Source organism: Cetorhinus maximus, chromosome 2, assembly GCF_964194155.1.
Source record: "Cetorhinus maximus chromosome 2, sCetMax3.hap1.1, whole genome shotgun sequence".
In the NCBI taxonomy this organism is placed as follows: domain Eukaryota; kingdom Metazoa; phylum Chordata; class Chondrichthyes; order Lamniformes; family Cetorhinidae; genus Cetorhinus; species Cetorhinus maximus.
In genome coordinates this window covers 30,650,515-30,674,748 of record NC_135880.1, presented here as the reverse complement: position 1 = coordinate 30,674,748, position 24,234 = coordinate 30,650,515, and the positions used below count along the sequence as shown (strand labels likewise).

Here is a 24,234-nt window from a genome sequence, read left to right as displayed (position 1 = left end):
CTCCTATATGCTTCAGAGACTTGGAGAACTTACAGCGGGCACCTCAAAGCACTGGAGAAGTATCACCAGTGGTGCCTTCACCAGATCATTTAAATCTGGTGGCAAAAAATGCAGTCCAATAGCAGCATCTTCTCCCAAGCCAACATGTCCAGCATTGAGGCACTAATCATTCATAACCAGCTCTGCTGTTCATATGCTTGACACCAGACTCCTTAAAAAAAACTGCTCTACTCGTAATTCGGTCGCGGCAGGAGACTCCCAGAAGGACAGCGGGAACACTTTAGGGATGTCCTCAAAGTATCCCTGAAGAGGTCAAACATACCCATCGGCTCATGGGAGACCCTAGCTTGTGACCGACCAAAATGGAGAAGGCCCATTTGAGAAGGTACCAAACACATCAACAGACTTCATCAGGAACATGTAGAGGACACGCACAAACTTCCCAACAACCCTTCAAGCACCGCCTGTCCCACATGTGGCAGAGTCTGCAGCACAGCCATCTCAGAACACACTGAACCAGTGTGGAAGCACGTCATCCTCGATCCCTAGAGACTGTCTAGGGAGATACTATAACCCCAACATATTGTTGTGAATAAAGACAGAATCTGCAGGTGTTCATCTTGGAGCCAGTTTATAGAATTTAAGATTATATAGCATTAATATTGGAAGTTTTAATTTTAAATAGGAAATAAGTTAAGTATTGCTGAAAAAATGAGACATTTTTGGTCAAAGCTTTTCGTCTTGCATTCATCAGCACAATTCGCAAGAAAATACCAGCCCACGCTTGCAAAACTCAAAACACATTGTCCAACTTTAAATGTGATTCTGCGATTGGACAACATTTGCCAAATAATCCTCAATGTGCTTAAGAATTACGCTGACGACCAATTTAAGATTGTGGGTCAGGCTCGCTGTGAGGTGCATTTACATGTACCGGAAGCTACATATATTAGTATACAGGGCCCTGTTCTTTGCAGACGGAAAGAACATGTACGCACATTGTGCCTGTTTCAGCTGAACAAAATAAGTGACAGCCATTCGCTGGTTCATTCCCAGGGCAATATCTTGACCAATCAGTGCCAAGCTGCTTGGTTTAAATTTCAAACAATGCTTGGCTGTTAACTGTCAGTCACCATCAACTGGTGCATTCTCCTTGGCAATGCCTCTACCAATCAGAGTCCACTTGCCAAACAATCAGCACTCCCTTCTCATACAGAATAAATATGATGTTTTACCTGACATTGGTATGTTCTTGTGAATTGTCCTGATGAATACAAGGTGAAAAGCTTTGACAAAAAAAAGTCTCTTTTTTTCAGCAATACTCAAGTTCTGTACTACCAAACAACTATTAGAAATAAATTGATTGAAAATTAAATGTTCAGATATCACATGCTGTACGAAATCTGTTTAGGATATTTTGTGGAGGAATGAAGGCTATAACTTGGAAGTATAAAGCTTTTATTATCAAAGCTTTTCTCATTGTGTCGGAAACTCTCTTTCTGCTTCATCTTGCAGATTTGTGTAAAAGGTACAAATGTTTTTCAAGGTTACCTCAAAGACCCTGAGAAAACAGCAGAAGCTCTGGATAACAGTGGCTGGTTGCACACAGGGGATATTGGAAAGTGGCTGCCGGTAAGGAAGAAACTCTTTTGATCATCTCCTTGTACGGTATAAATGCAATTGGTTTGTAATACATATGTCATTATAGGATCATGCATGAGTCCAAAGGATCCAGAAGTGACCTTGAATTTTGTAAATACCCATTATATTAGAATGCCGCCTTCCATTCCTCATTTTTATTCCTCCCTTATTTTGTTACCAATATCCACCTCTTTTTCTTTACTGGAGGCATGGGCTTCTTTTTTAATACAGCGCTGTACACAATTTTTAAACAATTGTATGTTTGCAAACTTTCATGGACTCTCCTTCTGGTATCTCAGCCTCCAGTGGTTACTCAAGGGATGGGAGAATCACAGTGATTCTTACATCACTTAGAACTTTCGTTGAGGGTTCAGGATATCAATTAGGAGTGGAAGCTGAAATGGACATTGGGTTACTTAGGCGACTGCTCTGAGTGGTGACACTGAATCTCTGTACCAATTTGGAAAGCTTCCCATTACATAATATCTTTACGTGTGTCAATACGTGCATAGAAATAGCATTTCAACTGATGACAGAAAAGAAATGTTATAGGTACTTTTTCTTTGCCTCTGGAAGTTTCAAACTTAATTACATAAACAAAATGGAATGGTATATAGTCATTGCTGCAAATGCAGTAATTCAAAAGCAGCTAAAACAATTGAAATGTTTTAAATACCATTTTTTTTTTTGCAAGTTTGAAGTTCAGGCAGAATGAGGAATTACTGAGGAGTTGAATACTTCCCCATTTAGAGCTCTCTTTGTGTTAAGAATAGCTGGTTTTAGATGCAGGCTCAAAGTTTCCTCTACTCTTCCCCAGCAATATGCCTCAGCTCCCACTTCTGAAAAGTATCTCTCTCTGCACGTCACACTAGCTGTCCCTTTGGCTTCTCTAAGTGAGATTCCTAATCAGTGCTAAATTAATGAGTAGTTTTGTGTTGTGCATCCGTCGCCATTAAGAATTTGATTGAAATTGTGCAAACTCATTTAATGTAGAATCCTTAAAACTAGTAACCTCTTATCCTGTTGATATGGGCTGCGTTCAGACCCATGTATCCTATACTCAGGACACTGCAAACCCACAGTGTTACCCAATCTGGCAAATGCCCACAGATATCTTCCAAATGTGAGACTTTACAACTCCTGAACTAGACATGGACCTTTCTAATTTGATAGTGTAATGTTGTAGATCATCAGCTACTTAATGTTCCAAATATTAAATAGTATAAAAGTGAGTGGCATCTTGCATAATACAAACATGTTCCTAAAAAACCTATTTGCTGACTAAGCTATAGCCAGAAGGAGGGAGCAGAAGTCTTAGGAAGTGAGCATGAGCTTGTGCAAAACACTGGCCTGTTCCCCTGAATCCACCCGCACTCACCACACCACCGCCCCCACCCCTCCCTCCTCAGTGCAGAACTATTGTAGGTGGCTCAAGGATATTAAACTGTGGCTTTGGAACTGGTCTCTTGTGATGTTGATCATGATTCACAGGCTTGCAAGTGTGGAAAGAAGTGTAAGGGGAAAAAATGATAAATGGTTGGTTTCCACAGAGTTCTTAATGACTAAATCTAACAAAGAAAATGCTATGGATTCTAACTTATGTTGGCAAACTTGTATGGTCTGCAGTAATGGTGTATTTACAGTCTAGACAGACACTTGCTGCATGACATCGTCACCCGCTGGCCTCCTGCTGGTCTTGAAGGCCCAACAGCCGCGCCATACTGCTGCCACTCCAATCCACTGATAACTTTCTTTTCTCCATGCCCCCTTTCATTCAGCAATCTACCCCTCTAATGACCAAAGGGAAGGAAAGAGGGACCCTTTTGGCATACAGCCTCACAGCCGTGGAACCCTTTTAATAGCGACATTTAATTTATGTAAGAAATGTGGAGCAGCTTATGACTAAAAGGCGGAATTGGTTTTCCTCGACAGAATGGCACTTTGAAGATAATTGACCGAAAGAAGAACATATTCAAACTGGCACAGGGCGAGTACATTGCACCAGAGAAAATTGAGAACATCTATTTGCGGTCTGAGCCCGTGGCCCAGGTGTTTATTCATGGCGACAGTCTGCAGGTAATTCTAATCTCTAGGCTGAACAATAAGGGTCATCTTGAATTCTGGATTACCATTGAGCAGCGGCATAAGTAAATTGTGCCTCCCCATGGAATGAATTTTACTTTGTGCGGTAACATTGTACAGGCTGCTAAATCACTGCCACTCATTTTCTGCTACAGCCCAAGCTGAATTTAATCTCCTTGAGCAGGATTTTCCCACAGGCTTATGAACCTCATCATCAGGAGGAAATGAGGGTCAGAAGCCCACATTGTGTGGGAGGTTCCCCTCCAAGTCACTCACCATCCTGACTTGGAAATATATCGTCGTTCCTTCACTGTCACTGGGTCAAAATCCTGGAACTCCCTCCCTAACAGCACTGTGGGTGTACCTACACCACATGGACTGCAGCAGTTCAAGAAGGCAGCTCGCCACCACCTTCTCAAGGACAATTAGGGATAGGCAATAAATGCTGACCTAGCTAGCGAAGCCCACATCCCATGAAAAAATTTTAAAAAGTCCCTCATCTGTAACTTTCCCAGAATTGGCCAATTAATGGCCAGGGGGCAGACTTGTCGTCCAATAGGAGGCTCTCCAGCTTAGAAGCAGCAGCAGGATGTCCATACAGGAAAGAGGACGCCCCAAAATGGATGCTTTCTATCTCCAATTTTTTCAATAATAGATGCATAGGGTGATCTATAGCTGCAGCTGGAACCAAGCAGGTAGAGAGGGTCTCTCAGCCTACCTGGAGCACAGTTTTATAAATTAGGGTGGCACTGCTTAGTGACCAGGCTGAGATGCTTTATGGTCAGGTAGCTTGCAGGTTTGTGTATAGAATTACATAGAATATACACCACAGAAACAGGCCAATCGGCCAACCAGACTATGCAGGCAGTTATGTGAGGAGTTTCATTGGACATTGAGTCGACAGAAGTGGATGGTGGTAGAGGTTGGTACACTCATATACACATTTTATCGCTGCTGCAGCCTTCTGAACATAAGTTCCAGGGGCCTCTGAAAGCTGAGTAGCTTTGGCCTCCCATTGGGTTGAATTCCATACATAGTCTGCCTGCTTCCACCAGGACAAAGGCCCCCTTCCACTTTCATACTTTTGCAGTGATTGTGTACATTCTCCCAATGTGGGAAAACCTCTTCTACAAACTTGTCCAACACATATATGGGGCATTTGTCAAGTCAGGTTGCACCTGGAGCTCGGAAAGCAACAAGAGCTAGTTGATCCTGTCCTACAGGCCTGCCTACCACCTGCCCCAAGGCAAAATGATGCAAGGGCTGATGCTATAAAAAGATGGATGTTGTACATTTTGAACCCACAATAATTAGTTTATAGTCATTTGGTAGTACAAAACTTGAGGATTGCTGATAAAAGACATTTTGTTGAAGCTTTTCATCTTGCACTCATTAGGACAATCACAAGAATACCAGTGTCAGGAGAAGCAATAATTAGTTTGCGTGTAAGGCACTGGAACAATATTTCAATTGCGATTTGTCATATTTCACAGTTAATCATGGAGTACAAACTTTGCACAAAGTATGCATTTGTTTTTGTGACTGTCCAATAACTGATGAAACGAACTTTGAGACTCTGTTATCCATCAAAATTGATCAAAATTTGGAAAACAGTTCCGTATTTCTCTAAATACTACCTTATTTAGATACCTTTGGATTCAGGGAAATGCCACAAGATGTGTCATCGCAGATGAGAAAAGAATTCTTCTGCATTGTTTGAAGTTAAAGGAGGTCACTGGAGGGCAGGAAATTAAAATTTCATCTTTTTACATTTTAGACATAGTTGTCCGCACAAACTTGTTAAATAATGTCTTTTTAAATGTGAGATTTTCCTACACTTAACATTTTTTGTTCACGTGTTTTTTTATCCCTGTAAGTTTTAAAGGATGCTGTTTTAGAAATCCTTTATGAATTAAACCTGTACACCTCTATATTCAAGCAAGGACAAAGTCTTCTAATGGTCTATTGTGCAATGTGGTACAATAATTAGTCTAAGTCTTAACTCCTGTTGAAAGCCATACTTATTTTTTGTATTACAGGCCTTTCTGGTGGGAATTGTAATACCTGATCCTGAAGTGTTACCTGCCTGGGCACAAAGGAGAAATGTTACTGGGTCATTTGAGGAATTATGCAAAAACAAGGCAAGTGTTGTGTGTTAATAAAAAAAAATACAGATTGTGTTAAACAGTATTGAAGAGCAAATATTTACATGCAGGTGACTTTATTTTCATTGCCATGAAGTAGTTGCAATATGCAGAGAGGAGTATGCAGTCTGTGTTGCAAATATTTATCGTAGTCTTTCTACTACTCAAAACAAGAGGAAAAAAATATAACTTGTATCCTCGGGGTGTCCCACAAAGCCACCGAATAACTTTTTGAGAATGTGGTTACTGTGATGTAGACAAGTGCAGCAGCCAATTTCCACATGGCAAGATTCCCCCATACATCAGGACAGTCAGTTAATCTGCTGTAGGCTGAGGCATAAATGAAGTCAGACTAATAGTAGAACTCCTCTATTACATGCCATATAGTGTTCTGGAATCTTTTATGTCCACCTAAATATGTGGACGGGCCCTCAGTTTTATGTAATCTGAAAGGTGGCACCTCTGAAAGTGCAGCACTGGATCAGTACCAAATATCTGCCTGGATTATCTGATCATGTGCAGTTCGAACTGTCTGACTCGGAGGCAAATGTACCGTCAGTGAGCCAAGCTGAGGATTGGTTTTGGAAGCGTTCAGCTTAACGTTCCCTCTAAGCTGTGTCACTGTGCAGCAACCTGCATGTCCCAGTGCAGATCATGCTCAAGCTGACTCCTTTAAATTACTGCATATGCGTGGACGCGCAAAAAAAATTAAAGGGCCGCACACTTGAAGAAATAGCTCGTGCACACTAAAAAAACAAATTATAGGAAACATTGGTTCTATTGTATAAAAGTGACTCAAATCATTTTATGGTATTGGTTAAAATACTTTCTCACGTAATCTAGTTATTAGATACTTGGTTCATAATTCATAATGTCTTAACAATTTCATTCACATTTCCAATGGAGAATTATTTGCATTTTTATTTTTCCTAAAGGTTTTAAAGGATGCGATTTTAGCAAATTTGATACAAATCGGAAAGGAAGCTGGACTCAAGTCATTCGAACAAGTAAGCAAGTAATTGCTTTACTGGCTGTGTGCCACATCCTTTGCTGGCTATTCTCTCTTTTTACTTCCTTCCTTCCTTCCTTCAAACTAAGTGATTTCCACCCTCCATTACTTATGTGACCACTTGCTGCTGAGTGCGTGTTATGATTCTTCATGTCAATCCATTCACATTGTTAATGAGAATAAGAATGTGTTTCTCATACATGCTGATGTTTTTCCAAAAAAAAAACAAGACTTCAAAGCTGATAGACAGCTTTAAAATCACAGCTTTAGGAAATAGCAGAAAACTCAAAAAAAAATTAAGTCACAACCTAGAATTCAGTAATAGACTCTGGATCTAACATCAAGCTGGACCGCTGCCTTAAGGGACATTGTTTTCTCCTTTGGGTCAGGACTCTGATGTTGGGGTCACATGCAGGTCCTGACCCCACAGCGTGTTGAAAGCGGTCACCTGACATTGATTTCTTTTGCCTGGTTTGGCTAGTTAGTGGCCAGAGGGTGTGCTTGCCAACTAATTAAGGATGGCAGGCAGGCTTTCAAACCTGGAGGGCCAATAGGGAGAGAGAGGACGCCTCCATCTTGAGGTGTCCTCTCAACAGTTTTAAAGTATTTTTAAAAATGGCCACAGCTGCCAGACCACCATCATGGAGCAAGGCAGCCTGTGGCCAGTATGATAATGTATGCTTTATTAACTGCTCTCTCAACCCAGGAGGTCACCTCCAGACAGCTGTTGTGCTCTCAATGCAGGGGACCTGCAGGCTGACAGGAAAATTCCACTCTGCCTTGGATCATTGCTCTTAACTTGCATGTGGTGAGGTGGCAATTCCACCTCCAATCAGGCTCCAGGAAAATGGCCTGGAGATTGTGGGGTGGGGTGGGGTGAGGGGAAATGGTGCTGGCAAACTGGCACTCCAGCTGTTGGCGTGAGATTACCTGCTTACCTGCCTGAGCTCCCAGCCCCATAATCAGGTTCAAAATCCTGCCCAGGGGAATGAACACTTAGAGTACATTTTCTATTGCGTGGAATTTGAAGACTTCTAACCACTGTTTTGGGCATCACATTCTGTACTTCAGCTTGTGAAAATTGAAATCCAATGGCCTTGCCTGTGATGTGTGAACACTAACAGCAATAATCAGTGGGATTTAAACTTTCCCTTAGAAGTTGCAAGCATATGTGGCATACATTACTTCTACCACAGCAAATAAATTAAAGTGAGTTTTTGCAGTGACAGATTTGGACATTTCTGGAACACTGAAAACTATTCATTTTTTTAATCCCCGGTAGGGTCCCAACCTTCCCTGTGCTTTCAGATACTTGGTTTTGGGCATTTTTTTGCACCTTTACAAGGTTTTGGGGACTATTGCAATCATGTAGGTAGAACGCCACACCTACAGCATGCTTCTGATATGGTATATGGAGTGGGAGACCCCAGAATTGTTACAGCACTGAAGGAGGCCGTTCAGCCCGTCATATCTGCGTGGCTCTCTAAATCCGAATGAGCAATGCACCTAGTGCCATTCTCCGGAACCCTCCACATTCTTCCATTTCAGATAATAATCCAATTCCTTCTTGAATGCCTCGCTTGAACCTACCTCCACCGCACACTCAGTCAGCACATTCCTGATCTTAGTCACTTACATGGGGAAACTTTTTCACCTAGCCTCCACTGCTTCGTTTGACAATTACCTTAAATCTGTGCCCCCTTGTCCTCAATTCTTCCACCAATAGGAACAGTTTATCCCTGTCTACTCTGTCCAGACCCATGATTTTGAATGCCTCTATCAAATCTCCTCTCAACTCCTTTTCTCCAAGGAGCATAGCCCCAGTCTCATAAATCTTTTCTGCACTCTCTCTAATGCCTTCACATCTTTCTTCAAATATGGCGCCCAGAACTAAACGCAATAGTCCAGTTGAGCCGAACCAATGTTTTATACAAGTTTTGTTCTAGTACTCTATGCCCCTATTAATAAAGCCTAGGATACTTGATGCTTTTTAACCACACTCTCAACCTGCCCTGTCACTTTCAAAGACTTATGCACATATACACTAGGTCCTTCTGCTCCTGCATCGCCTTTAGACTGGGAAAGAGAGAATGGGTGGCAGGGCCATAGGTCATTGGGAAAGGAGAGAAATGTATGCCCATGGATAAGAGAGGGGAAGTGGATTTTATGGAGGTTGACCATGCAGAGGAAGGGGGAAAAGAGGAAGACAAAAGTGTGCAGAAACTGGGACTGTCCTTTAGAAGGAAGGGAGTAGAGTGTCAACATGAACTTGAGGGTGGAAAATTACCACCATGAACTTGGTTGCGGGGGAGGTGAGAAGAGTGTATTGACAGGCAGAGGAAGAATATGAACTGGGGCATTGCAGAAGAGAAAGTGTCTCTGAATAGGATGGGTAAAGTATCTCATAAAACCAGATAAAGAGGGAAGTTGAGTGTCTCTGTGAACCAGGGTAGGATTTGAAAGATTGAATATTGAAGTAACTGCTGGGGAACAAATGAACTGTTGAAAAGACAATGCCACATTTTGTCTTAATTTTTGCACCTTCATTTTAAATAATCAGAGGTAACTGTAGCCTTAGTCAATGAGAAAAAGAGCATTTACAAACATGGAACCAAGATGGTGAAGATTCTGCCACCAAAGATGGAGCGGTGATTACAGGATAATTGGAGGGCTGGGGGTGGGGGGGTGTTCTGGAGGTGTATGCAAAGATTGGCCAGGTGGAGCGGAAGATACTTGTAGGCAGATGATGCGTGCTGGCACACGTGTCACAGGAATTTACAGAGGGAGGGAGGGTTAAGGCTGTGGAGGGATTCATAAACCCAACTAGGAAATTTGATTTTCAGTTTATTTGGAAGCACCAATCAGTGGAAACTGACCAATACTCAGGTGAGCAGGACTTGGTGCGGATAGGTTGCAGGCAGTTGACTCTTCTATCAGTTTCCTTCAAGGGAAAGTTGTAATTGTTATCCAAGCTAACCCTGATGTCACAGACTAATTAGCTATGAAGAGGTGACATTGCAGCACAATATCCACTCGTACACCTTGGGGGTGTGGCACTTCAATAAGCCAGGTATAAAGCTGCAAAACTGCCAAATGGAGATATCGTAATTGTTAGCTGCAAGTGTGAATTATAATCTTTCAGTATTCTTTCACTGCACCTTTCTCTATGATCCTACTTTGGCCTAGTTGTACTAGTTCTTATTGCAACAAATTACAGGCTCAAAACATAGTCAGCAATTACAATTATTTTGATTTATTTAATTGGCTATATGTATCTGTTACATTTTCTCATGACCATCTTCACAGCATACAGAGCACTTATCCATGCCCATGTGACATTGTGTTTGAGTTGCCGCCCTTTAGCTATAAAATTGTGGTTTCCACTACCCGTGTTTCCTTCCATTTCTTACAAAAACTGCACACACACCAGTGATTTTTGTCCACTGTGCTATTTATAATTAGTTAGGTGCTTTCGGATTGGCCACATAATTGTGAATTCCTTTTAGCTCACCAGAACACTGGAAATCTCTGGAAAGCACGCAGAGTAAAGTTGTGGGTTCCACAAGTGCATATAAACAAATAAGGGGGGAAAATATAGCTTCAGTTAAAAATGCACCGCACTTGAAGAGGAATTTCACTCCCCCCTCCCCACCCCTGTCAAGTTTACTTCCTCCTTCCCTGCCTTTCTAAGTCATATGCTAAATACATGGTTTCTAAGGGAAGAATGTCACCAAGATTTTTTTTTAAAATTAGGTAAATTGGGAAGCATCTCCCATGATTTGTGCCACCTAGAAGAACAAGGGCAACAGGCTAGTGGGAAGACCACCATCCCCAAGCCCCACACCATCCTGACTTGGACAAATGTCGCCTTAGCTTCACTGTCGTTGAGTCAAATCCTGGAACTCCCTAACAACAACACTGGCTGAGGGCACCTTCACCATACAGACTACAGCGATTCAAGAAGGTGGCTTACCACCACCTTCCCTAGGATCGCTGAGTATGAGCAATAAATACTGGCTTTGCCAGCAATGCACACATCCCAAGAATGAATAAGTACAAAAATAAATTTGTAAAAATTCATTCTGTCCTAAATTTTTTTTTGTAGTCTGTTTTTGAAACTTTGGGTGGAAAGTACGGTAATGAGTGGGAAAAAAACGCTTTACCTGCCGACTGCAATGACAGCTTTTCACGCTGTATTGTCCAAATCCTGCCTCATTAATCATACATTCTCGAGAAACATGCCATTTTGCTAGTGGGCAGCCTCTGATTCACCCGCCACGCCATCACCTCGCTGCTTCCTCACGCTGGGTGCCATATTTACACTGCAACTGCCCACACAGTTTTCAATGCTTGTAGCCCAGGAATGCTCCAGTGAAGACATGGCCCTGAAAGCCAAAAAGAGTTCGATGATGCATCACTGAAATGCCTTTCGGAGACCCTCCGTGATGTCCTCCACCCTGCTCTGGCCACAGGAGGTCCAGCAATCTCACCACTCCAGCTTGGGAGGCGGTGGCAGTGGTGGTCGGTGCCAATGCTGCACAGAAGAGGTTGGCCATCCAGTGCAGAAAGAGGATGAATGATCTCATCCATGCTGCCAGGGTAAGGCAACCATCTCCTCACTCTAAACTCACACACTCACAAGGCCGTCACACGTCCACTGGCATCTTACTGCCAGCTCAAGCTACATCACCACTCACACTCTCTCGCTCTCACACCCTGGGATAACCCTCTTCCCCAGTACAGCCCTCACCCTGCAGCCTCTTCCCTGACCTGAGGCCACTTCTCCCCCTTCCCCAAGCAAGCCCTAGCCCTGCAGCCATTAAAAATCCACCCCTGTTTTATGGCTGGTCTGGTAGGTAGAGACCCACCCGTGAGCCCCCCTAAAAGTGATGTGGTGCTGCCTGTGAAACCTGGGCTGATGACCACGAGTGCTGCCCAAAGCAAGGTAGAAAAACAGGCCTCAGAGTTCTGAGGCAAGTGCAGCTCGCCAGGTGCATGTCGCTTATGCACAGTTGTGAGACGCGTCGGCGTGATCGCGGATGATCCAGCGTGGGGAGATGATTCCGGCGAGCTGAGCTTACAATGATATGCAGATGTGTTTCAATGAAGTTCCCAACGTGCAGTGGCTGGAAATTCTGCCCACCATTGCAAATGTGCTCCATGACAGCGTGAAACCGATTGTTGGCCTTCCCACCATATTGTCCGTTCACACCTGCCCTGACGCCTGACGCCACCGGGCACGGAAAATTCCACCCACAGTGTAGCATTCCTATCATAGTCATTAAATAAGAAAGGATTTACATTTAGTATCTTTCATACTCGTAGATATCCTGAAGTGATTCACACCCATTTGAAGTTTTCTTGAAGTACAGTCTGTAGGTAGATGTGACAGCAATGTGTACGGTCGCATAGTGGTTATGAACTGCTTTCTTGAATTGCTGTTGCCTGTGGTGAAAATATTCTCACAGGACTTTTGGAGAGGGAGTTCCAGGATTTTGACCCAACGATGATGAAAGAACAGCGGTATTTGTCCAATTCGGGTTGGCCTGTGATGTGGTGGGAGTCGGTCTTCCCATGTGTCTGCAGCCCTTCTCCTGCACTAATAATTCGGAGACTTCAGTTCAATTCCCACCGTGCCAGTTGGGGAATTAATTTTCAGTTAAATGAATAAATCTGGAAATGAGAAAGCTACAATCAGTAATGACAACCATGACACTGCACGATTGCCATTAAAAACCCATCTGGTCACTAGTGCCCCTTCGGAAATAAAACCTGCTGTTCTTACCCGGTCTGCTTAGATATGGCACCAGGCACACAGCAATGTGGTTGACTTTTAATTGCCCTCTGAAATGGCCTAGCAAATAATGCTGTTGTATCAAAGCCTTCTTAAAAAACTATAATTCACACAGACCCCAGCAGTTTAAGAAGCCAGCTCACCACCACTTTCTCGAGGACCATACATGACAGTGGCGCACACATCCTATAAACGAATAAAGAAATAAAAGCCGATTTGCACACAGCGAGAATGCATGAACAGCTAGAGATAAACAATCAGATAATCAAGGCTGACACTGGGTCCAACCGAAACCACCCCAAGGCTTTAATGTTTTCACCACCACCGCCCACCATTCTTTCGCATACTTGAGATGGCTCACCTAAATGACTAAAAGTTAACAATTAGTAATTAAAACAACCTCATCTCTGTCAATGAGATGGAAAGAGCAATTCAAAGGAGTGAATTTTATGGCGAACGGATTACCTGAACCCCCCCTGGCCCTCCCCGACCATGGAGTGTGCAGGGGCATGGCGGGGGGGGTTTGTCGAGTTTTAGAGGCCTGGCAGGGAAGAACAAAGGGGGAGTGGGGGGCAGGTTACAATCTTGGGGGCGGGGGAGGAGTGCAATGGGCACTGAAGACCGCAAAGGAGGTATTCCCCTTTTTGCCCAACAGCAGCCAGTGCAGTGAAAGCTGCGTTTGCCTGCGCCATCCCCCGGCACATATAAAATTGTGATGGAAAATTGCCCACTTAAGGGCCTCAATAGACCCAAGGGCAGGCAGGCTGCCTGACACATTGCCTGCCCACCATACTATGGGAGACAAATTGCAGGTGGTCAGATCACTTGTATTATTTTATGAGCCCCCGCCTTCAAATATGCTGGTGGAGGACGGTAAAATCCATCCCCAAATTGCTGATGAAAAGAAAAAAGGAAAACAGTCAGATGTCATTTCTTTGGAATCCTGGAACATAGGAACAGCAGGAGGCCATTCAGCCCATCGAGCCTGCTCCGCTATTCAATATGATCATGGCTGACTATCCACTTCAATGCCTTTTTCTCCCCCCCACACGATCCCCATATCCCTTTGTCTTTGGTATTTAGAAACCTGTCAATCTCTATTTTAAACATACTCAATGACTGAGCTTCCACAGCCCGCTGAGGTAAAGAATTTTAAAGATTCACAGCCACCTGAGTAAGAAAAAATTCTCATCTCAGTCCTAAGTGGCTTCTCCATTATTTTGAAGTTGTGACCCCTGGTTCTAGACTCCCCAACCAGGGGAAACATCTTACTTGCATCTACCCTGTCTATTCCTTTTTTGTAGGTTTCAATGAGATTAGGGGCAGAATTTTACATGCGGCGTGCGGGCACGCGCCCGACACGCTGGAATGTACAATGACGCGCAATGATGTCGGGCGTGCATCCTGACGTCATCGCGCTGTCTCGCGATACTTCGCTCAGCGGGCGCGCGCCGGAGTCGGCTACGCACCCGCCGATAAGTGAAAGGTCTGTTAAGGCCATTAACGAATTCATTAACTTCAAATTTACACTGCCCGTCCAAACTAACGGTTGGCGAGCAGGCTAAAAGGCCAAGCAGCCTTTACGTTTTTTAGGAAACCTCATCCACATGCGGGATGAGGTTTCCTAAAGCTATTGCAAATTAAATAAAAACTTTCTTTGAAAAATAAAAATGTGTCCCACCTCAGTCACATGAGGGGGACGTGTTTCATTAAATTTGTAATGTATTTATTTATTTTTTAAAAAAGCGTTTCAGTCTCCCTGAGGCAGTTCCATGCCTCAGGCAGAGTGAAGTGCCCTTTCGTGCACATGGGCAAAAGAGCGCTGGACCTGACTCTCCCTCCTCCCCCTGCCCCCCCAACCACACAGGTAGCGCAGCGCTACCGCTCGCGATCCATGCTGGGCGGGCCTTAATTGGCCTGCCTGCGTGAAATCGCAGTGTGGAGCCGATTGCGGGCGGCAGTTGGCTCCGCGACCACCCCCTCTCCCCCCCCCCCCCACGGTCTCCTGCCGAGCCCGCCCGACCAATGTAAAATCCTGGCCTAGAGAATACAGGCCCAGTTTCCCCAATCCCTCCTCATAGGACAGTCCCACCATCCCGGGAACAAGTCTGGTGAACCTTCACTGCACTCCCTCTATGCCAATAATATCCTTCTTGAGGTAAGGGGACCAAAACTGCACACAGTACTCCAGGTGCAGTATAACCAAGCTTCTGTACAATTGAAGCAAGACTTCACTACTCATGTGCTCAAATCCTCTGGTGATAAAGGCCAACGTACCATCAGCCTTCCTAACTGCCTGCTGCATCTGCATGTTAGCTTTCAGTGACTTACTGACAAGGACATCCAGGTCCCTTTGTACATCTACACTTTCCAATCTCCCACCATTTAAGAAATACCCTGCACATCTGTCCCTCCTACAAAAGTGGATAACCTCACATTTTTCCACATTATATTCCATTTGCCTGTTCTAGCCCACTCACTAAGTCTGTCCAAATCCCCTTGAAACTGCTTTGCATCTTCCTCAGCACATATTCCCACCTAGCTTTGTGTCATCCATGAACTTGGAAATCATTCCATGTTTAAAGCACAGAAGGAGGCCATTCAGCCTGCTCTCTGCAGTACTAACTCAGCTAGTCCCTTTTTCCCGCTTTTCCCTGTAGCTCTGCAAATTTTTTATCTCCTCAGATGCTTACCTAATTCCTTTTTGAAAGCCATGATTGAATCTGCCACCACCACACTCCAGTGCATTCCAGATCCTGACCACTCGCTGTGTCGAAGAACATTTCCTCATTGCCTTTGATTCTTTTGCAGTTCACCATAAGTCTTCCCGTCCTTGAGCCTTTCGCCAATGGGAACAGTTTCTCGCTATCTACTCTGTCCAGACCCCTCATGATTTTGAACACCTCTGTCAAATCTCCTTTTAACCTTCTCTTCTCTCAGGAAAACAGCCCCAGCTTCTCCAATTTTACCCTGTAACCGAAGTCCCTCATCCCTGGAACCATTGTTGTAAATCTTTTATGCACCCTCTCTAATGGTTCACATCCTCCCTGAGTGCGATGCCCAGAATTGGATCCAATACTCTAGTTGAGGCTGAATCAGTGTTTTACAAAATTTCACCGTAATCTCTTTGTAAATAGAGGCATAGAGTACAAAAGCAAAGTCCAGATTCCATATATGCCTTATTTACCGCTTTCTCAACTTACCCTGCCACCTTCAACAGTTTGAGCAAATGTACCCCTACATCTTTCTTTCCCTGCAGCCACTTTAGAATTAGATCCTCTATTTTATATGGCTGATGTAAAATGAGCACCTGGTATTATGCTCTTGACTTGAGTAATATAAGCACCTCTTCCAGTAATTGAGAATTGCAGCAGGAAATGCTGATGTGATACAAGTAGATGGTGAGACTAAGGGGTGTGAATAAATAGAAGTAGATTAAAATCGGGTGTTTTATTGTGGCATGTCCTAAATACATGGTAAACATTTAATTTTTTTTTTTCGTTTTTTTTTTCTGCTGTTTTGTGATTCAGATTTTGTGGAATTTAAACACAGACAATTTGTATTGGAATTTAATTGAACCAAAAGATTACCTGTCTTGTTTAATAATTGACTCTTTTTATTTTGAATAGGTGAAGGATATCTATCTCCATCCTGAGATGCTAACTGTTCAAAATGGCCTTCTGACTCCAACATTCAAGGCAAAGAGAGCAGAGCTGAAAAAATTCTTTAGTTCACAAATTGCTGAACTTTACAAAAACATCACTGTATAAACAAATGCACATTTCTTTGAAGCAAATTTAATTAATGGCCTTGATCGTTTGATAATGATAAACTGTTAACAGATGCTTTGCAATGATCTCCGACAAGAGTAAATATAAAAATATATATTCATATTTTGTACAACAAGCCTTATGAGCCAAAAATTTCAGCGCAGATCACAGTTTAAATATATGGATTTCCAAAATGCCTTATATTGAAACATTCATCTCTATCATGGGGGAATGGTATAGCAACTTGAAATGAGATGGAAGCACAAATTAAGTTGCACTTGAGTGGAAGGATGTATAGATATCTCAAATGCACTGTTGAGTAACATTCTTTTTATATCTATGTACACAGCAACTGTTGCACAAATGTTTAAAGGTGAAATGAAGATTAACACTGAAAGCTTTAACAAGATTACATATTTAATTTATAATGTCTCCCGAAGGTTTAATATTTGATGTATAAGGAAAGAAGGCTTGGCATTGTAAATGTTTTTGTACACAGAACCAAAAGAGAATTTGCAAAATTATCAGTAAAATTAAAATAAAGGTATGTTTTGTGTATCTCGGTTCACCATTGCAGTAAATACTATCCATTGATCACAAAAACAACCTTGCTGTGCTGGAATGAGATGGATGTAGTCACCTTGTAAGTTATGAGACCCTTTTCACTGAATGGTACTTTATCATGCAAAACGAGTTTTAGCAGTATATGTAGTCAGTTCTATTGTAGTTGATACCTTCTGCACTCAACCATCTTGCAGTCTTTAAGTGGAGGAATTGCAACAAAAAAAAACTCCATAACTCTCAGCTCCAGAAGTAGTTCTTTCACCCAATTGGGAACATGCAGCATATTGACCTGCACTGGTGTGCTCAGAAGTTTAAGAATCAAATGATACCATCTGTAGCTTGCTAACTGCATGATTATTTTTCCAACCAAAAAGCCCTTTATTCACGAGAGAAGGCACTTTCACATTATGGGATGGAGGGGCGGAAATAACCTATGAAATTTAATTTTCCGCTTGCGTGTTTTAGAGATTCTGTTCCTATAAACTGGAAGATCTTGCATTAACAAATGCAAATTATTTTTCCACGTGTTCTTGTGCCTCCAGAACTGGGCGTGAATTATGCGCGGGTGCTCTGAAGTCGAGTAACCAATGCTCACTTAAATGTTGAAGAGTCATATGGACTCGAAACGTTAACTGTGTTCCTCTCCGCAGATGCTGTCAGACCTGCTGAGTTTTTCCAGGTATTTTTATTTTTGTTTTGGATTTCCAGCATCTGCAGTTTTTTTGCTTTTATCTCACTTAAGTAGTTTGCCTATCCACCTTAGTATACTGGGGCCCATTCAATTTCATAAATGGAAGGAAGTGTTTATATTTCCTACAGAATGATTATGTAAGGGAATGAACGGTATTTGGTGAACATATGCTGTTTATGGACCATGGTGACTTAGAATTGTCTTGTTGAATCATCCATTAGTATAAAGTAAATCTATTGATAATAGAAGTTTTGCATTTAATCCATACCTTGTCTATAAAGCTTTATTGTCGCTAGCCACACTTTTTCTGTTGTGTAGCAAGTCCTTTTACACTGAGATGTAGTGCAATGCTGAGTCAGTCTTCCTCATTATGAGTCACTGTTGGACACAGTTGATCATATTGTTCTGTGTCTCCCAGCCACAGCTGAAAATCCCCTCACTGTTGCCTGTTCTTCCTATCGCTTCTATTCCCAAGCTGTTGAAATTTTGAACTACGGACTGTCTGCTTGAAGCTAGGGAATTGGGACTGAAAGTTTAGAAATGAACTATTTGCACTGTGGTCCAACACTACGGACACAAAAAAAAAATCTGTCGAAAGCTTAACTCCTGGTTTTGAATCAGCCATATTGCAGAATTGGTTGTTGAACTGTGGGAGCAGGGTTGCCTTGCATTCAGTAGGAACAACGGTTAGAGATCCTGAACCTTTCTCTTCTACCTATGTTCTCACTTCTTGCAATACAAGGGGAGGTGGTGGCATAGTGGTATTGTCATTGGGCTGGTATTCCAGAGACCCAGGGTAATGCTCTAGGAACCAGGGTTTGAATCCCACTATGGCAGATGGTAAAATTTGAATTCAATAAAAGTCTGGAATTAAAAGTCTGATGATAACCATGAAACCATTGTCATCCACTACGAAGGTTCTCTCCGGATTTTAGCCTGCCTCCTGCTCCACTTACTCCTGCCGACAAAGGTCCAACCAACAGAAATCCTTGGCAGTCGCAGGGAATTCCCTGCAGAAGGGCACATCTGAAGTCCGCTCAGTGCGACTGTCCTGCTACATTAAAGACAGGGTTCCAAAACATAACCATCTTATAAACCTCAATTCCCTGGGATTTTCACAGTGGTGACCTCCTTAATTGACATAGACACAGGTTCCCTGCCCAATTAAAGGGGACAAGCTGGCTCTTGAAGCCGGAGGACCAATCGAGGACCTTCCAGCTTGAGAGAAGCAGCAGTCTGTGGTGGCCGGTAAGCAAGAGAGAGTGCACTTCAACTTCTTAAAAGCTTAAATTGAAAGATGGTTTTTGAAGCCAGGGCACCATTGCGGGAAGAGGAATCTCTCCACAGAGCGGCCTTTGGCTGCCCTCACTGCAGGCCGGCAGAGAGGGCCTCTGGACCTGCCTGGAGAGTTGGTCCCCTGGCCTGCTGCCAGGTGCCCACCTCCAGGCACCTAAACCCTAAACTGATGCCCATCGGTTGCAGGAAAATGGAGGCCAGCTGGAAAATCCCAGTCAGCCTCCTTCAATTTGACTTAAGGCTCTTAATGAACCTACGCAGTTGCCCACCATGTGGAGGTGGGTGGCCCTGTCGGCCCCAACCTATCTCCGGTAAAATGACCAGCGCCAGGAAATCGGCACACTGGCTGGTGCTGGTATTTTCAGGAGCTGCTATTTTCATGCCCAGTCCATGTCTGATCCTACACCTGGCAGGGCCTGAAAATTTACCCAATTGTTACAGCTACTTGTTTTAAAAAACTCACATTTTTGTTAATCATTATTTTTAAGCGTTTGTGATATTTAGGGGAGATGGCTGTGTAGTGGTAATGACATTAGACTATAATCCTGAGACCCAGGCTAATGCCCCAGTGATGGGGGTTCAAATCCTGCCGCAGCAGCACTGGTAGAATTTGAATTCAATTAATAAAAAAAAAATCTGAAAAATAAGTCTACATCGAAAACACTCCCACAAACTTTACACACAGTTTTTATACACATAAAAATACACTTCTATGTGTCACAGTTAATTCCCATTCTTATAGTCATGAACTGCTACAATTATATATATTTCCCCCAAATTTCATGTAATTTTTAATTCCCTTCCATTTACTCTTATTTTTAGCCAGACCATCTAAAAATATATCGGCAGAATAAAACATTTTTTGGAATAATTTGTGGCATTTTGGAAATGAAATCGAGAACGCGAAGTGTTGCATAATTTGGGTTTCACAAGCATCAAGGTTTTAATCCTCTTTTTTTCCTATACCCTGAGGGCAGTGGCTTTATGCAGCACTGCTAAGCTAGGCATTGGCAGGCCCGCAGGCCCAAGACATCTGGCAAACGTTTGGACCGTTGGCAAGTTACTGGAGTTTGACTTCACATTTCATCAGCATTGACTGGAATGCAATACTTTTTTTATTCATTCATGGGATGTGGGCGTCACTGGCTAGGCCAGCATTTATTGCCCATCCCCAATTGCCCATGTTCAGATGGCATTTAAGAGTCAACCACATTGACTCTTAAATGTGGGTCTGGAGTCACTTGTAGGCCAGCAGATTTCCTTCCCTAATAGGCATTAGTGAACCACATGGGGTTTTATGACAATCGGCAATGGTTTCTTCACCATTAGATTCAAATTCCACAATTTGCCATGGTGGGACTATGCCACCATCTCCCCTCAAATACTGAGCTGAAACCCCAGCTAACTTTCTCACCGCCACTTCCCTTTCTCCCCTTTGCTCTCCATCTAAGCTCAGGACCATTAGGATAATTGTAGTATGCTAATAGTTGACCTAGCTGAAATCGGTGAGGACTGGAAATCCAGTCTGGGAGCTGTGGCCCAGGTAATCACCAGGTGCTACCTTTACACATTCTGGCATAGAAATTTATTTTCAGTCTTCATTTTAAGCCTGCACTCTTCCAAATGGGAATTCAGAAGCATAAGCTAGAACTCAAGATCTGTGTGACTTCATGACTTTTTGCGATTATGCTTTTGTGAGATTTGCCTTTTAGTTCAGTCTTTTGTAAGGTTTTCACTGGTCTTCCAGCTTCAGTTTCAGGCCTAGGTTTATCTCAGCCCAAATGACGATAAGAATGTTGCAATTGGCTTCCTGCCCCGAGCTATATATGGCTAAAAAGCAGCCAGTGTTCCTGCTTCAGATTGTTTTTCAGTCACTTCAGCTGCAAAGTAGGCATGGAAGAGATTATGGGAAAAATCTTCCCCCCGTTGGTGGTGGTGGGGAGGGGGGGAGTGTGGGAACGGGCGAGCCTCCAACCAATCGGGGGCACGCCGCCATTTTACATGGGCAGGCCAATTAAGGCCCGTCCAGTGTGACGCTCGCCCAGAAGTGCTGAGTGCTCCCTGTGTGGGTTGTGGGGGGGGGGGGATATTCCTTGAGGGGTTCCCTGCACTCTTTCGCGCATGCAAGCGAAAGAGCGCAGAGATCTCCCTGAGACACGCGGAGGTGCCTCCGAGAGATTTGTATCAGCGCTAAAGTTTTAAATAAAGGTTTTTAACACTTTTAAAACATGTCCCCTCATGTGACACTATCATATGAGCTGGGACATGTCAAAGAATAAATGTATAAATTTTTATTAGATTTTAAAACACTTCATGAAACCTCATCCTGCCCGTGGATGAGGTTTCGTGAAAAACACGAAGGCCGCCTGGGCTCTTCGCCTGCCCGCCAACCTTAAGGTTGGATGGGCAGCTCATTGAATTGAATTAATTAGGTTTTAAATGGCCTTAATAGACCTTTGACAGTTCTAAATGACACGCGGTGACATCAGGACACCCGCCCAATGTCACCGTGCATCATTTTATGCATTGGTGAGCGGGCCCCGCTTGCCAACGGTAAAATTCTTCCCTAGGTGAAATGGGGATTAGGTTTGATACGTGACCACTGTTGAATAACCCGTGGTGTTGGTGCTCAAACATTAAGAATAACTGCTTGGAGAAGCTGTGGGTGGGGTTGCTTGATTGGTGTGCTCAATCCTAGTTCACCTTGATCAAGGGGTACCTTCTGTGGCACACAAAAGTGTTGCTGTTCTGCATAACTTACGTCATGTCCTGGAGTGACTCCATGGTTATTGTTCATTAGGAAAGTTCAGGGGAAGGAGACTTTGTGACTTAATGTAAGTTCCAAATTTATGAAACAGAATAAAATTGATTCAGATTTACTGTCACTAGCGTAGGATTGGAAAAGTAAGGGACGAAATGTAATGATTAGGAATAAATTAAAAATTAGGTGGAACTATTTCTTATGGAGGGTAATAGATTCAAAAAATAAATTATCAAGAAAGATTATAGTAAAGCTTCTTTTAATATCTAGATGTGCTTTGGAAAATGAATAGGATGGAAAGACAGGACTGTGATCAATGAAAGACTTGGGTGTGTTGGGTCAAATGACTCCTTTCAATTGCTAAAACCTCACATTGATGTGAACATATGAATAGGAAAAGATGAGCTGGTCCTTTGAGCCTGCTCCATGCTGCGAACAGTTTTGGCCCCCTTATCTAAGGAAAGATATACTGGCATGGGAAGCAATCCAGAGAAGGTTCACTAGGTTGATTCCAGGTATGGAGGGATTTTCTTATGAGGAGAGGTTGAGTAGGTTGGGCCTGTACTCATTGGAGTTTAGAAGAATGAGAGGCGACCTTATTGAAACATAAGATTCTTAAGGTGTTTGGCAGGGTAGATGCTGAGAGGTTGTTTCCCCTTGTGGTAGAGTCTAGGACCAGAGGGCATAATCTCAGAGTAAGGGGTCATCCATTTAAGACAGAGATGAGGAGGAATTTCTTCTCAGGGGGTAGTGAATCTGTGGAATTCTTTACCACAAAGGACTGTAGAAGCTGGGTCATTAAGTATATTCAAGGTGAAGATAGACAGATTTTTAATCAGTAAGGGAATCCAGGATTATGGGGAAAAAGCAGGAAAGTGGAGATGATGATTATCAGATCAGCCGTGAATGGCAGAGCGTACTCGATGGGCCGAATGGCCTACTTCTGCTCCTACATCTTATGGATTATGGCAACAGCAACTTGTACTTCTATCGTGCATTGAACGTAACATAATATTCTAAGATCTGGAAAGCATTGAATAGTCAACACTAGAGGTAAAATATATTGAAGCAGGGAATGGAGAAAGGCAATGCTTAGAAAGGGAGTCCTTAACATCGAATCTGGACTCCATGAAGTCTTACAGCATCAGGTCAAACATGGGCAAGGAAACCTCCTGCTGATTACCACATACCACCCTGTCTCCGCTGATGAATCAGTGCTCCTCCATGTTGAACACCACTTGGAGGAAGCACTGAGGGTGGCAAGAGTGCAGAATGTCCATCACAAAGAGTGGCTCGATAGCACCACTACTAACCATGCTGGCTGAGTCCGCAATGACATAGCTCCTAGACTGGGTCTGCGGCAGGGAACCAACAAGAGAGAAAAACATACTTGACCTCATTCTCACCAACCTGCCTGCTGCAGATGCATCTGTCCATGACAGTATCGGTAGGAGTGACCACCCCACAGTCATTGTGGAGACGAAGTCCCGCATTCACATTGAGGATCCCCTCCATCGTGCTGTGTGGCACTACCACTGTGCTAAATAGGATAGAATTCGAACAGATCTAGCAACTCAAGACTGGGCATCCATGAGGCACTGTAGTAGCAGAATTGTACTCGTACTCAATCTATAACCTCATGGACTGGCATATCTCCCACTCTACCATTACTATCAAGCCTGGGGATCAACCCTGGTTCAATGAAGAGTGCAGAGGGCATGCCAGGAGCAGCACCAGGCATACCTAAAAATGAGGTGTCAACTTGGTGAAGCTATAACACAGGACAACTTGCATGCCAAACAGCATAAGCAGCTAAGCAGCAAGTGATAGATAAAGCTATGTGATCCCACAACCAACTTAGAAATATATCGCTGTTCCTTCACTGTTGCTGGCTCAAAATCCTGGAGCTCCCTTCCTAACAGCACTGTGGATGTACCTACACCACATGGACTGCAGCGGTTCAAGAAGGCAACTCACCACCACTTTCTCAAGGGCAATTGGGGACGGGTAATAAATGCTGACCCAGCCAGCAAAGCCCACATCCCGTGAATGAAAAAAAAATTCCAAACAGATGGACTTGGCTCGAGACAGTGTCCAGAAAGGTAGATGGAACCTGCAGTGAGGTAATGGAGTTTATGGTGGGAGTTGAAGATGATAGCTCTGGCCTTCCCAGTATTTAATTGGAGAAAATTGTGGTTTATCCATGACTAGATATCTACTAAACAGTCTGACAACACGGAGGAGTCGAGAGAACTGATAGGAAGGTAAAGCTGGGTCTCGTCAGCATGTGCGAAACTGAATATGTCTTTGGATGGTGAAGCTGAGGGCAGCATGTAGTTGAGCAATAGGGTGCCAGGGATAAGTCCTTGAGGAAATCCAGAGGTAATGATTCAGGTGCACCCGGAACACTTGCAATTTACATAGGTTGGTTCCTATCAGGGCCCAGGAGAGAGGGGTGCAGACGGTACTAAATACTGGGGCC

At 43.4% G+C, this 24,234-nt stretch overlaps 1 protein-coding gene across 2 annotated transcripts in view; it reads left to right on the top strand.

Moving 5' to 3' along the window:
• LOC144693008 (long-chain-fatty-acid--CoA ligase 1-like) overlaps window positions 1–16,998 on the top strand; it is a 135,914-nt gene extending 118,916 nt beyond the window's left edge. For both annotated transcript variants that reach the window (XM_078562268.1, XM_078562276.1), the window contains exons 17-21: window positions 1,516–1,632; window positions 3,574–3,717; window positions 5,763–5,864; window positions 6,803–6,874; window positions 16,300–16,998. In XM_078562268.1, the coding sequence (XP_078418394.1) occupies window positions 1,516–1,632; window positions 3,574–3,717; window positions 5,763–5,864; window positions 6,803–6,874; window positions 16,300–16,440 (576 nt within the window). In that variant the 3' untranslated portion in view covers window positions 16,441–16,998. The remainder of the gene's footprint in view (window positions 1–1,515; window positions 1,633–3,573; window positions 3,718–5,762; window positions 5,865–6,802; window positions 6,875–16,299) is intronic.
• Window positions 16,999–24,234: the final 7,236 nt, after the last annotated feature.